This window comes from Watersipora subatra, chromosome 6 (genome assembly GCF_963576615.1).
Source record: "Watersipora subatra chromosome 6, tzWatSuba1.1, whole genome shotgun sequence".
In the NCBI taxonomy this organism is placed as follows: Eukaryota; Metazoa; Bryozoa; class Gymnolaemata; order Cheilostomatida; family Watersiporidae; genus Watersipora; species Watersipora subatra.
Window position 1 is genome coordinate 6,371,038 of NC_088713.1, and position 15,407 is coordinate 6,386,444.

General features: G+C 34.6%; 1 protein-coding gene across 2 annotated transcripts in view; it reads right to left on the minus strand.

The window, feature by feature from the left end:
• Positions 1–15,407, minus strand: part of LOC137398523 (GDP-fucose protein O-fucosyltransferase 1-like) — a 47,277-nt gene that overhangs the window by 18,070 nt on the left and 13,800 nt on the right. For both annotated transcript variants that reach the window (XM_068084641.1, XM_068084642.1), the window contains exons 2-6: positions 12,503–12,675; positions 10,671–10,789; positions 5,554–5,677; positions 4,754–4,928; positions 1,011–1,203 (exon numbers count right to left, since the gene is read on the minus strand). In XM_068084641.1, coding sequence (XP_067940742.1) covers positions 1,011–1,203; positions 4,754–4,928; positions 5,554–5,677; positions 10,671–10,789; positions 12,503–12,602 — 711 coding nt within the window. In that variant the 5' untranslated portion in view covers positions 12,603–12,675. The remainder of the gene's footprint in view (positions 1–1,010; positions 1,204–4,753; positions 4,929–5,553; positions 5,678–10,670; positions 10,790–12,502; positions 12,676–15,407) is intronic.

Sequence of the window (15,407 nt, forward strand, 5' to 3'; positions counted from 1 at the left end):
GAAACCTAAACACGTGGTGTACGCACATCAAGAGTTAACTCTATTGCTAGCTGCAATAGAGTTAACTCTTATTGTGTTCATTCGCGAATAAATTAGTCCGCGAATATGCATGAAAAAGACAATTTGCGCGAAACTTTACTCCGCGAATATTTTCATTCTGTAGGATAATTTACTCCACTACAGATATGGTCTCATATTTTGTCACCCGCATCCCTCTAACATTGGAAATCTGAAAGCATCGTATACTACAACCAAATAATTTACTGTAAAACCTCTATTTGACCGCCACCTCTATTTGACCGCCACCTCTATTTGACCGCCACTATATAGGAAGGGTTGAAAAATAGTCGCTATGGCATTCAATTAGAGATTTTACAGTACTAGTGTCCTTATGCCATGTAAGACACAGTGACGCAGTCAAGAATATAATAGTTGGAGCCCCTCAACCACTCCTCACAACAACACTAACTGATAGAAGAACTTAAACCATAACTGTCACGTACAACTTTTATTGTATTTTCTAGGTAAATCAAATATGCTGAATCCGATTTTGTACTCAAAATAAAGATTGGTCTGCTAACTTTTAGAATAATGAAGGCTTTTTTACAGGGTTTTAATATCCGTCTCGAAAACAACACGATCGGCACAACAAGCTCCGCCCATAAATACGTGACGTAACCTAGCTTTTTAGGAACGGATGTTAAGTAGGGATGTTTAGACCGATTTAGAATAATAGAGATGGTTGTTTTAAAATCAATTATCATCTAAATTCAGCTTTAAAAATAATCTGTCTTTTCTGACAGGTAGATAAGCTATTGTACATTGCATATTTAAAAATGAGCTCAAAAAACCGCGATAAAAACGCTAGCTTGTGATAAAACCGCGCTTTTTAAGCTCATTTTTCTGGGCGTTCAGCCTATTTAAACATCATGTAACAAGCTTTAGAAAATCCAATAAAAGTTGTACATGACAGTTATGGTTTAAAATTGGGTCAAATAGAATTTTATTACCCAGTCTATTCCGATTCTCAAATGTGCCCCAAGAAAAGGCCTCTTCAAATGGCTCTCTATAACAGCCTGAGCCTTGTTCTCCATATCATCTGACCACTGCAAGTACCTGTGCAACTTGGCATTTGCCTCTGACACCGGGAACTCTGCTGGAGCACCTGTGAAAGCTATCACTGGCCACAGATGTGGAGGATATCTGCAAGATTTGTGTGAATGTGTATTTTATCAATTAGTAGAAATATAACATTAAGCGAAATAAAGATATAGTTATAATAATGATTAAGTTTTAACAAAATAAATGAAAGCTTAGTTCCTATTTGTTAAGGCATGACGAGGCCCACATGCGCAGTAGCACTGCAGCTAGTCGAGGCAGGAGTCGACAGGAATTGGCAAACAGCGAGTCTGGATTAATCTAAGCTTAACAAATGGCTTTTAACATCAACTATAAAACTAGTAAATGCAGAGGTTTTGGTTAAGTCTATTGGAAAACTGTTCTATTGTGATGGTACTCTGTATTCGATCGTTTTTTGACCTGAAGCAGAATAAAATAATGCTAAAGGTAGATTAGTTTGTAAGTTAATGCTAACGTATTAAGACATAAATTGACACATTATGCATCGTTCGTTTGTTTTTGTGGTTTTGGTGCTCACGTCAAGTATCTCGCAAAAATGTAGGCATGTGGCTGTGGGCGACTGAAGATACATTAAAACTCAGCAACTTGGTATAGGATTTCAGTTTTAAAATCACCCGTGACAAAAAACTTCACGCTAAATTGCTCGAACAATTACACTAGCTGCACAGGCTATATTAGAGCAGCTATACATCTAAAGGGATCTGTCATAGCTGATCTATAGTAGACAACGGTTGCTTTACAGAATGTAAACTGGGAAAATATAAAGGCAGATTCTGTGTTATAAAAAAAGAAACTTTACTCTTTGTTCCTCTTGCTCATCACAAAGAATTTCATAAGATTGCCTCACTTCCTAAGATAGCATAGCATCGCAAAATAACATAACTTTTCAAGATAACTCAACTTGGCAAGATAACATAACTTCTCAATATTACATAAGTTCCTGAGAAACAGCTTCCCAAAACCAAATAACTGAGCAAAAAAAACTTTGCAGACTAGCATAATTTCTCAAAGATAAAAGAACTTTACAAGATAACACAACTTCTTAATCTATATACAAAAATCTCAGTCTTTGTATTTTTGTTACAACCTATTCACCTATCAAATCATATCCTACAATAATAATAATTTATATATAGGAAACTCAGTGTTTGTCTTTTTGTGAAATCCTGTGTCCATTTATAGCAAGTAAAAACTAGCGATGCAAAATTCGTACGGCGCTGAATTTAATCTTCAAACCTCCAGATCTACAGGCAGTGAATTTAACCATTAAGCTACATGGAATATAACAGACTCATTGGGCAAATAGTCGTTACATTGGTTAAAATACTCATGCTTAAAGTGCTTGCTTGGGGTTAATAACTAGCACTGTTGAATGTTACACGTAACAATTGTTAAGCGGGTCAAAACATGAATATTGTTTGGTAAAGATCCAGCCTTCCAAGTAAGTTGCTCACATTCATTAGGTAGTTATTGCTGGGCATTTGGCTAGTCTATATAGGACACTCAATGTTTGTCTGTTTGTTCATGCGCCAAGGTATACAGATACAGCATTAGGAACGAAAAGTCCACTGCACTCTGAATTTGAACTCACAACCTCCAGTTTTGCAGACAGGCATTTATCCACTACACTAGACTGTCCAACTGGCTACACTATGGAATAAATTAGGCACATACTTATTACACCTGCTAATATTTCATGGCTTCAGGCTCAACACTGCAGCTCTAGCTCTATAAAGCCATATGTGAAGAATAATGTTTCAACTCACATGTACAAGACTATTGCAATCAGTGTAGATCTGTAGTGGGCACTGCAGTCGGTACAGTACGAATTAAAGAGAAATAAACACAGTGCCCAAAAGTAAAGAAAACACCTTCATTTAAAATCTAAAATGATAAATGTTGTATGAATATCAAAAATAAATTTTCGGTGCAAAAACTTATTTTATTCCCCGTGCAACACTGGGTATTCAACACCATTCAGCTATTATGATATATAATCTTTTAAGACAGAAGAACTTTTAGCACAAAATAACTTTGCAAGATAGCATAACTCTGCAAAATAAACTTTACAGAATGTTCAAAAGATTACAGCGAGCTTCTCATGAGTCTTACCAGCTACTGGAGTTGAACTACATTTTACCCGATGTTAGTCGTGATTATCGTAACAGAGGCGTCTAACTAAGGGAAACTCTAAAATGTAGAAGTGTATAAACACATAAAGTCTATAAACACAAAGTGTATAAACACATTATGTGTTTATAATTTTTATGTGTTTATACACTTTGTGTTTATAGACTTTATGTGTTTATACACTTCTACATTTTAGAGTTTCCTTTAGAGAAGTCTATAAATACATAAAGTGCATAAACACATAAAGATTAAACACATAAAGATCATAAACACATAAAGTCTATAAATACATAAAGTGTATAAAAGATCCTGTGATATAAAATGAACTGAAACTTTACTGGCCATTCCCTCTTGCTCACCACAAATAATTTCATAAGGTAGCCTCACTTCCCAAGATAACATGAGTTTTGAAAATGACTCAACTTTGCAAGATACATAACTTCTCAATATTACATAAGTTCTTGAAATACAACTTCCCAAAATAAAATACCTGCAAAATAACATGACTTTTTAGAAGAGCATTCATTATTTTATTATTTATTATTATATATATTTATATTATTATATTATAATATTATTAATATAATACTATTAATAATATTATATTAATAATATTAATATTATTATATATATTTATCATTATATATTATTTATATTTATTTATCAAGATGTTTAAGATTTTGTGCCAAACTTTTTATGGACCTTACCGGCTGTAAGAGAACCCAAGTAACATTTTCTGTCTATTACTAATTCACTAATTTTATTGTCTTTGAAAATTAAAACATTGTCGTGTTCGGGTCTAAGGCGCCACGAGAGTTGTTTGTATGCTCGGCCAACTGTGCTGGTAGTTTGGCAGTGGAATCGGACTGTCTTCGGTGGCCGGCCCTGTGCCTCTACACGTTTTTACTTGCGGTAATTATCCTCCATCCAAACTTAGCATTATGACTTTTGAATTCCAATGAGCAACACGCAGCTGATGTTTAATAGCCCATTTTTCTGATCGGAACATTTTGACATTTATTCTGTTAATTGGTTTCGTTGGACTACTTGAATTAGCTCTGTGAGTGTTTTTTAAAAACGGCAAAAGGTTTGTGTCGATAAATTTCCATCTTTTAGAAAAATGGTTATTTGTTGTATTGCAGTAGAAGAACTTGTCGTAAATATGTTGTTCAATTCAGTAGATTTCATGGTTTCGATGTTGATTCAATACAACATCAACGAGTCATCTCCAAATCAGTTATTCAATTCCACCTTTAGATACTCGCAAGCTACGAACCAAGCGTAAACCGGTACACGGGGTATCAGTATTACACTATGTTTTACCAAATACTCCTCTTGCTTATATTAGCAAAAGGCATCCACCTAAAGGAGGATACAAGAGGTGGGAAGTGTACGATAATCTCCAGGTATAAACACATATCCATAAATATTATTAACAGACTATAGAAGCTAAGAAGACATGTAGGTATGTTCAACAACTCACTTTTGCCTCCACTGATCGAAATCTCTTTCATTCCAAAGCAGCGGAGCATAAAACTCATCGCTGTCAAAGTCGACATTGAAAAAGTCCCAAAAAGGCCCGAAAGGGTTTCCATCCTTGGCATTGCATGAGTTGGGTTTGCTTGTGCTTGTTATATCTCTGACGCGGTAGCAGAAGACTGCAATGTTGAAGGTCAGTCAGAGGTCACTAAACATGCACACTGGTTTAAATATAGTAATAGCAACAACAATCATATACAAAAAACATGTTTTAATTGTTAGATATATTATCAATAATACATTGATAATATGTCAAGAGGTCAATACATATCTTTGTAAGATTATTTCAATTTTGCTATTAGTAATATTGTTTTAAACATATATATAACACGCTATATAACATATATATATATATTAGCCTACATATTATATACAAAATATCACATATGAATAATTATATCAATTATGAAGGAACCATATTATATATTCAAACACCCTGGTCTCATGTAAACATAGAATTATTTACAACACCAAATTAATTCATTTTTTTTACATCTAGAACAAATATTTTAATGATAATATTTTCTCTTTTTTGCCACATGACCTGATTTGCTTTTTTCGGTATTGGTCGGCAAATTAAAGGTAAGAGCAGATCAATTCTAATATCGAAAACAACCTATTATTGAAATATTAGCACAGAGATAGTTATTCAGCTCCCTACACTATTCTATTATTTATTAATTGTCAACTTTTATAATAGTTATTATTCTTATTATTTCAGTTATCAACTATTAGCCCATTTACCTGTTCTCTTGCCTTTTGGCCAGATTTCTGGAGCAAGCTTATCCATGAAATCTTGCATCAGCATCACCCTGTGGTACTTGAGCAATGGTTCCACCTTAAAGTACTTGTTAAATGGTATCTGCATCTGCAAGGAACACAGGCTACCTCATGAAATGTGCCCGAGAAGAATCTGATAGCAGAGAATACATTGGCTGACTTGACTTAGAAAAGAAAGACTATTGCCTTTAAAACATGGTAACTTTCAAAGTCCTGGCATTTAACCTGTGTTAGATGGAACCACAGAAATTGATTGAGGCAGTTTAAGAAGTTTGGCAAATTTTATTCCATTTACCTATACAATATATATATTTTCAAAAATTAATGTACCCTACAGGATAAAATTATTCGATGGATTTAATAATTGGCGTATTCGAGTACTGTCAATTCTGCAACTTATTAAAACCGCGAATTGGTTATATTTTTAACACAATAGAATAACTACTACATCAAATTAAAAACTAACCACTCGGCAGAGTTAGTAAACGTAGCTGAGTTTCAAACTATTTTGAAAACATCACCGGGGCTTTGAGTTAAGCCCATTGCTAATGCATCACACTTCTTTACAGAATTATTCAAGGTTGTCAAAAGTTATTCGGAATTCGGCACGGCATTATCATTGCCAAAATCTCTCCTCTTTACGTTGAAAAAAACTCATAACTTACCACAAGTTGTTGATTCACCAAATGCCTCCAAGTCGATGAATATTTAAGACAACCTCTGGATTTAGTCAAAAATTTATAGCTTAGCATGAACGACATAAATTTCTTAGTTAAATAGAAACCTAAACAGGTGGTATACGCACGTGAAGGGTTTTACTTTATTGCTAGCTGCTTTCACGGACTAATTTATTGGCGAATGTGCTCATCCGCAAATAATTTCCTGTAGAGTAAATTTGACACTTTCAGTGTTCAGTAACTCATAAAAGATTAAGAATCACTGTTTTAGAGTATCGGAGAAAAAACTTGGTCACCAAGAAATAAATGAAACCAATCCAAACAAGTGGAACATAAATTTGTATGGTATCTGGTTGCCCTCTATTTCACCACAACCTATCAGCATTAAAAAGGAGGAATACCTAATAGGGGAAGACAAATCTGCATGATTATAACTAGATAAACAGCTGCTTTAAAAAGTCATATTCTTCTGGTTATATATTTCTGCTGAATACAGACAACAGTCATTTGCTTAGAGTTTAGACTAACACAGACTGAGTCATTGAAAAAATTGAGAAATTGAAAATGTCCATACTGTTCGGTTCTGACATATTGTACTTAACTGACAGTACTGTACTTCACTGTACATTAAACAGGCTATATTGTCTCACACACTCCTAGGCTATAGCACAGTACACTACGCATATGCAGTACATTAGAGAGTAAAATATGGTTATATCTGCAATAGGATACAGTACAGTAATACTTCAACTTACGAGTGCCCCAACCTACGAGAACCTTGAGATACAAGCCAGCTTTTAAGCAAGTTTTAGCACTAACATACCAGCCATGTTTGAGATACGAGCCCGTGAGTCAATTGCCAAGTATGTCAGAGGTGTTTTATGAAAACGGCATCACTCTGTATTTTTCAACTGCTCAGGTTATACTTTTGTACCGTGTTTTTTGTGCGCGATTTTCAGTGCAGAATTATGTGAATTAAAAGTACTGTGCGTAGACTGAAAGTTTGCCAGTAAAATGAAAGATAATGCAAAGAAAAAGCATATGATAACAATTGATATTAAACGAAAAATTATTGAAAAATATCCGAAATGTGTATGCGTGATTGAGCTAGCTCAGCAATATGACAGAAATACACCCGCAATCATCTAACAGAAGGATTATATTTAGGGCATTTAGTTTGCAAAAGGACTAACCATAGTTTCTAAAAGGCGAAGCGATCTTCACGACTGCTGATGGAAAGACTGCTCAGGCATTGGATAAAAGACAAACAATTGGCCGGTGACAGCGTAACTGAAACGATGCTATGCGAAAAGGCCGGTGCTATTTATCAAGACTATAAAAAATAGACATTCGGACAAGTTGGCTAGTGGTCGTACATTAACCCTTTGTAAACGACACCTGTGTTCATCCTAATCGCAACATGTTGAAAGGGTGACAAAAGCAAACGTCCTTAGATAGGTTTTTCTTAAAACGGCCGGCTGGTCGTGAGAGCGAAACAAAAGAAAAATTAGCTAGCCAGCGAGAAACTTAAAACTATGAACGACGAAGAAATCTTAATTACGTTATGATAAAAATGAAAGTTTGCTTTTAGGTTTGCTTCTGAGTTTGTCTTTTAAGACTTAGATAAAATCCAAATTTATCAAAGTCCACTGTTGTAGTGAAGGATAACTTATCTCTCCCTCCTTGGCAAATGCTAGCGTTAGCTGCTATTGTATGCATTTAATTTTACATTGTAATTAATCACATTTCCTTGCATTACTTTTTATTTGTTGCTTTTTGAAAGCATGTGGTAAGTTAGGACATTAACCAACATGTTCTTTTTGTTACAATATCTTGTTTTGAGTGTTTTATTTGCATTTTTTTAGAGTATGGAAACCAATCAATATATATTTAATTGTTCTATATATAAATAAAATGCACCAACATGCAAGTAAATTGACAAACGAACTCAGTCTCAGAACGCATTAAGCTCCTAAGTCGAAGTATGACTGTATAAGTTTAATATAATATTAATAACAGTAACAACTAACAAATAATAACTAGTAGAACACTCTGGCAAGAAGCTCACACACACACACACAATTGAATTGCCTGTCGCGAAAGCCATCTGTCAGTCAAAGTTGTCATTCTTCGGACAGACACGGCTACATCGAATAATCGTCTGAACAATTGTAAGTCCCCAGAATTCAAGTTCAAAGAAGTGGGGTCGACTGTATATCTGGTTTTACATTTTATTTTGATCAGCGCATAAGATAAACAGAATACGACAGCTCCTATATCGACCTCCGTGAGCCAGCTTGCGTGGAACAAGATGGCTGCTTTCAGAGAGCTTATTAGTACAGCGCTAAACACAGCGACGTGATGCTACAAACATTATTAAAACATGCCAGGTAGCCTGGAGTAGCGAAATTATAGAGAAAACAATCAAAAAGAGAAAACAAATCAAAAAATTATTATAGAGAAAACAAATCAAAAAATGAAGAAAAAATCTCCAATCGTGAATAACAAAACTTTGCTAACACAGTGAGCCCTCGGTTAACGATGACCCAGTTATATGATTTTTTTGATTAGAACAATATGATTTTTCACCCTCTCCATACAAAATATTTCTAGCCATACGATATCAACAAAAATTTCTTTCGACTTTCAAATCTGGCAGTCAGTATGCTGAATATGTCGGAATAATAAATATATGGCAATATGCTATTCGCTGAAATCTCTCCCACAACGCATGAGAGAGATACGATGCTCGATCAGTTCGGCATTATTCGTTACTATTCATTATTAGTTATAGTCAAAAAGAAACCGGAAACAGATGAGTGATAAAATTTGTGCCAAAAATAGTTTGAGTTCAGTAAAGTAGTTTAAAATGCATGCTAACACTTAGCTTTAAGTATGTCAATAGTAAACTAAATTCATTTAAGTTAAATTTAATGGCTATGTTATACGTCTGCCTCAAAAAGTAAGAACTCCCTACGATATGTACTGTATGTATTACATTGTAACGTTACATTTTATTGCAGATCGTAACCACTAAATACACTAAAGGTACTGTAGGTAACTATAGTTACTAAGGTTAACATATTATTTTGTTAATAATTTTAAACATGTATGTAAAATTTGATGATTTTTACCAGGAGACCTTTGCATTGGATATTCACTATGGGCTTCTATACCTCTCCATACGAAATTTTGCCTTACAATGCCAACACTGCAACGAATTAAAACCGTATGGCAGGGCCATAGAGTTATCTCCCCCTAGAGTGATAACTGTGCATTCAACAACATTAAAACCGTATGGCAGGGCCCACTGCATATTACTGAAAGCTCAACACGTGATGTCCATAACCTGAGAAAATAATTTAATCCAATTTTATACTCACTGTGTTTCCATACCTCAAACGGATTCGACGTTGCCGAATGCCGACAAAGTCGCACCCTTCCGTTTCAACGATTCGGAATTGCACTATATACATGTCGATCTTTTCAAGATTCGTGATGTATCCCTCGAAATAAAACTTGGTGAAATGGACTCGCTGTCGAGCCACGGTCACTTTTCAATTCATGCGTAGTCAACTAGTTCTACTAACTAAGCCAGGATACCTGATCACAATTCTATTTTTGTGTTCCTTATTGCTGTACTCTATATTACAGGCTATCAACTATCTTGCTGAAGGAACTCGTCTCAATTACCAGATCAAAAAATATAATTATTTCGCCATCCTCATACGGACTAGCAACCCATCCTTGGCATGTAAATGTTAATGTAAAGGCGAAATGTCAAGCAGAAACAGTAGTGTGTTTTCCTAACTGAGATTCGCGTGATTGGGTGCTGAAACCTTTTACTTTCACTGGGAAGAGCTTACCAGATTATCAATTGGTGCAGCCTCAATGGCAGTAGAAGAGATCGACGACCTCAGGCTAAATGATAATTATGACATCACATTGTGAAAACCGCAGCCAAGTGTTTTTTTATTGCAGGGCATACTTTTGACACCCTGTTTTTCATAGTTCTATCATTATTTGTGTATTGAATATAGGCTCATTAGAAAGCCAAGACTCTGAAGTACTGAAATATATGATAAAAGTACTGATATAATTTATGTGCTTTAACAGAATATTATCGATTTGGATCCATCAGTAGTCAGTTTCTAAGACATCGAATAGTACTTTCACAGTAAATGCACAAATTTAGGGAAGCGAAACGGCTTCGAATGCATTCGGATTTTACTAGTTTTATAATTCGGGGTGGAAACAACTCCGAACCAAGTCAAAGCAAGGAAACACAGTGAATCTTTTTAATGAAAATGAGCAAAACCTCTTGATGTATGTCAAGGTTACAAGTAACAGAACTCAGTAAAAACCACCAAGAAAAGCACCAAGTACTACCACAAACTCCCTTACTGAGGTAGCTCCACGCGTGAAGTCAAACTCAATCCAGTGCGGCAAGACCATAGTCCTGTTGAGCTGTTTCGCAAAATTGAGTGCTCCCAGGAACTGATCTGCCTGGTTGCCAAATCGTCCTAGAAACAAGAAGAGCATAGCTAAACAACTGACTCTAGCTACTGTATACATAGATGTGGTCAAGTCACAATCTTTTGAGAGGAAATGAATTTTGATTGCATTATTTAAAACACATTTGATGACAAAGGTGGTTTTTCCAAGGTCGTCGAAAAGTGGACAAAGCCTTTCAAATTGCTTGCTTCAAGTTTAACAAAACTGATAGAAGACAAAATTTGATGTGGCAAATATTAAATGACTAGCTGAATGCCTAGCGTTGCACAGGTTTTAAAACAGCTTATAAACAGTGGCAGGTAATGTAGTTGTTGAATATGTACTAGTTTTTGACTTTGACCACCATCATTATCTTGTATTTGTATATAGCCTTTGTTATACACTTTGTTCATATTGACTCACTCATCTGTTATGTAATAATCCTTTTACTCTCTTGTCTCACTTATGTAGTAAGTCAGTTGCTGTTTAGCTTTCAAATAAACAAGACTAACAGTAGTTGCCTGCCACTTGCCATTAGCCTGCCACATTGCCAAATGCTAATTTGAGTGAGCTAGTATTGGGATTGCTAAACTTAGTAATAATAGCCATGAAAGCAAGCTTTGGTGACGGTGCGTATCGCAGAGTGCTATGCATATTTTGACCGGGATAACAGCTGATATTGCACATTGAATCCATTGCATCTCACGTAGCTTAATTGGTTAAGTTATCGCCTGGTGAACGAGAGGTTCTGAGATCAAATCTTCTGTGATATGTATTTGTTATTGCTAGATACCGATTGCTATAGCTAGGCGGCAAACATTGAGATTTACTATACTATAGTATATATACTATAGTATAGTACTATACTATATACTATAGTATATATACTATTGTATAGTATATATACACTATTGTATAGTATATATACAATAGTATATATACTATTGTATAGTATATATACTATACAATAGTATATATACTATTGTATAGTATATATACTATACAATAGTATATATACTTGGTGGAAATTTTACGGTAGGTTTTGAGATATCAGTGCTCAAAATGACAGCATTACAATAATGATGAAACAGACAATAGTATAGTATATGTATGGTATATATGTATGGTATAGTATTGTATAGTATATATACTATACAATAGTATATATACAATAGTATATATACAATAGTATATATACTATTGTATAGTATATATACTATAGTATATATACTATAGTGTAGTATATATACTATACTATAGTATATATACTATACAATAGTATATATTATAATATAATACGTCGGCTAATACGAAACAGTGCCATTAGGCACTGTTCCATTTTAAACAGGAAAGTTGCTGCCGTATTAAAAAGCACCGTACTGAGTTCTGCGGCCTATGTATGTTTTATTATCGTTTTTGGAAAATAAAGCAAATGCGGCTTATATAGGGGTGCGGTTTATAGTCAGAAAAGTACGGTACTTAGCGCTATTAATACCATCTATGGGGCGCGGAAGATGCCTTTACTACGGTGTACTATGCTTGTGCCAAAGTAAGCTAGTAGTGAAGCGCAGGAGCCTTTAACATCTTCCGACATGAACCGGATTGCTAACCTTAAAAATCTATTTCAAAGAAAACTTTACAAGGCTTACACTCAGAAAAGAAAATATTGCTCACCTATACATGGACAGTAGAGAACATATCCATTCCTATCTACATCCGTCTAGATAAAAAATATTGCTTACCCATACATGGACAGTAGAGAATATATCCATTCGTATCTACATTTATAGAAAGCGCCGCAACAAAAGACGAACAAGCGATGAGTAAAAGTGTCCAGATCATATCTCAGAGTCAAAGTGTATGTGAGATTCGAATAGTTCCAAGTTATACAGCCTCTAGATTATCAAGTTGAACTCTACAATACAGGATATAAGACTTCAGCATGATGAGCATGTTATAGCAATAGCCACAAAGACCTAACCGCACGCTTGAATTTTACAAACCAGAGATATGAAACTTCAAAATGTGAACCCTTTTTAGTACACTTTAGTGAACATCTAAGGTTTCTGTTTACTTTCTCGACTTGTTTTATAATTTCAACAATCTTGAAATTAACGATGATCCAACCAGACACACACAGTAACTTAATGAGCCTAAAAAATAATTTGAAAAATGTACAACTACTCAAAGTCAGACATCTTGGTAATCTGTTAAAGGTTGACTTGCAAATTCACTTTACAGTTATTTGGTATCAAAAGATTCACCATGGCTTACTCTGCTGTGTTGAAGGTGCAAAATATGTAGAAATGTGATTACAAGCTCTTAAAAGCTCAAAAATGAACAGTTAATTGCCGCCATCACGAAAATGCCGTAGGTTGGAATCAATTTATTTCTCTGATGTACTCAAGAAATTTGGTTATTGTTTTGACACATGATGGTATTACGTGAATAAAATGGCCAATAAAAAGCTCAATATAAAACTTCTCGTAGCAATAGTTTATGACAAACACTACGGGTTTTACCGAAAAGCCCGTATCAGATATACGTAGATGCTCGCTACTTTACAGTTTCGCTTCAGCTTGGTCTAAGCATCTAGTTGTAATCTGATCATGTGATCCATAATTCCTGCCAAATAGCGCGAACAATTTCTGCAGCATTTTTCGATTATCACGGGTGATGTTTGTCAGAGGATGATATGCACTCCTTCGAGCTAAGGTTGAAATATTAAACGAAATTTTACGGTAGGTTTTGAGATATCAGTGCTCAAAATGACAGCATTACAATAATGATGAAACAGACAATAGACATGGTTTTATTGAATGCGTGAAGTATATTTGTGAACATATTTCGACGGATGAGGTTGCATGAAGAGTTGCATTGAGTTGTTTTGGAAAAAAATTCTAATCTACAGCGTTTTCATAATGGCTGCGATTAACTGTTCATTTTTTAGCTTCAAATCTAGTTTGAATTTTGAATTTTAGTTCATTTTTATTGGCTTTTCAATTCACGTGAGAACATCACGTGACAAGACGATAACCAAACTGTAATGACTAGGTCAGATAAATAAACAGATTCCAATCTACGGCGGCTTTTCGTTTTTGAACTTTCAAGAGCTTGTAATCACATTTCCACATATTTTGCACCTACAACACAGCAAAGTAAGACATGGTGAATCTTTTAATACCAAATAACTGTAATGTGAATTTTGTTGCAAATAAACCTTTAAAAGGACAGAACTAAGCAAGTCCGCAACTACAAGAAACATCCTTAACATTACAAAAGCAATAATAAAAATATCAGAGCACTACAAAAACAGTAGCAATGATAGTGATTTTGTTCATGACATTGCTTAGTTCAGAAGTACTTATTTTTCATCCCATCAAGTTAAGTCTGTTAAGTCACATCTCTTAATTCAACCGCTGGATGTCGTTACCTTTCAATAACTTGGGCTTCTTTTTTATAGAAAAAACATGATTATGTGCAATTCACAGCTAATTGATTTGATGATGACCATAATCCATCGTTTTTTGACATCATCACCCTGTTTGCACATGCGCTCATCTACGAAAAAGCCGCCATCTTTGTAGAAAACGATCATCATTCTCTTGATTAATAGTATTTTTCGGTGTTGTTTTGATACTAAAATAAAAAATTTGCAAACAAAAGCATTATTGCAATAATTAATTGCAGAAGCTTCGTGTTTTTAACGATAAATGTTCTCCATAAAGATGGCAGACAACGATAGGATGGCGTGACGAAAAAACGGAGGATAGTCAAGCTAGCTAGAACTTGAGCTATCATTATATGATAACTAGGTGAACGCAAGGTGTTGCATGGGTAATAAAAAAGGTTTGTGCATAAAAAATTTACGTTTAATCCATCGTTCTTTTGACGTCAAGTCGTTTGCACATGCGCTCGTTCACGAAAATTTTGTAGAAAACCATCGTTTTTCTTTTATTTAATGGTACTTTTTGGTGTTCTTTTGATACTATAATAAAAAAATTGCAGTTTACTAGTGATAGTAGTTTTGCTTATTTTTACAACGTTATGTTCTGCTCACAGTTATTCTTCTGTCACAGTAATATAAAATGTATCCAAAAACATTCAAGATACAAGAATAGAAGTAATACTTCTACTTCATCTACTTACTACTCTTACTTACGCATACGTACATTGCATACACGTACTTGTACGTGTATGCAATACAATTTACAATACAACTTATACTATGAGACTGTTTGCATTAATGCACTATTTAATCAACAGTTCTTCCTCTATTGACATTTTTCAAGATTAAAATATTTCAAAACGCTGGGCAAAGAAATGGGAGATGTATTATAACTTTTTCGCTACCGTAAGCCGATGTATTGGCTATCACGGTAATACAAGTACAAACAGTAAGCTGATGTGCCAGCTTATCACTATGGTTTCACGTTTCTTTTTATTACGAAGCCCACTCATTAGTTAGACCAATCAAATGTTGTCTCCAACGAAGCAATCGTTACCAATCACGTGCAACCAATAGAAAATCTTTTTGTTAAGCAATTATATATCTAATTATTTTTTACTACGGGGAAAACCAGACCGCTATCGTCATGGCAGTAGAAAATTCACCGTGTTCGTTCAATGCAAAGCGTCAGAAGTTTT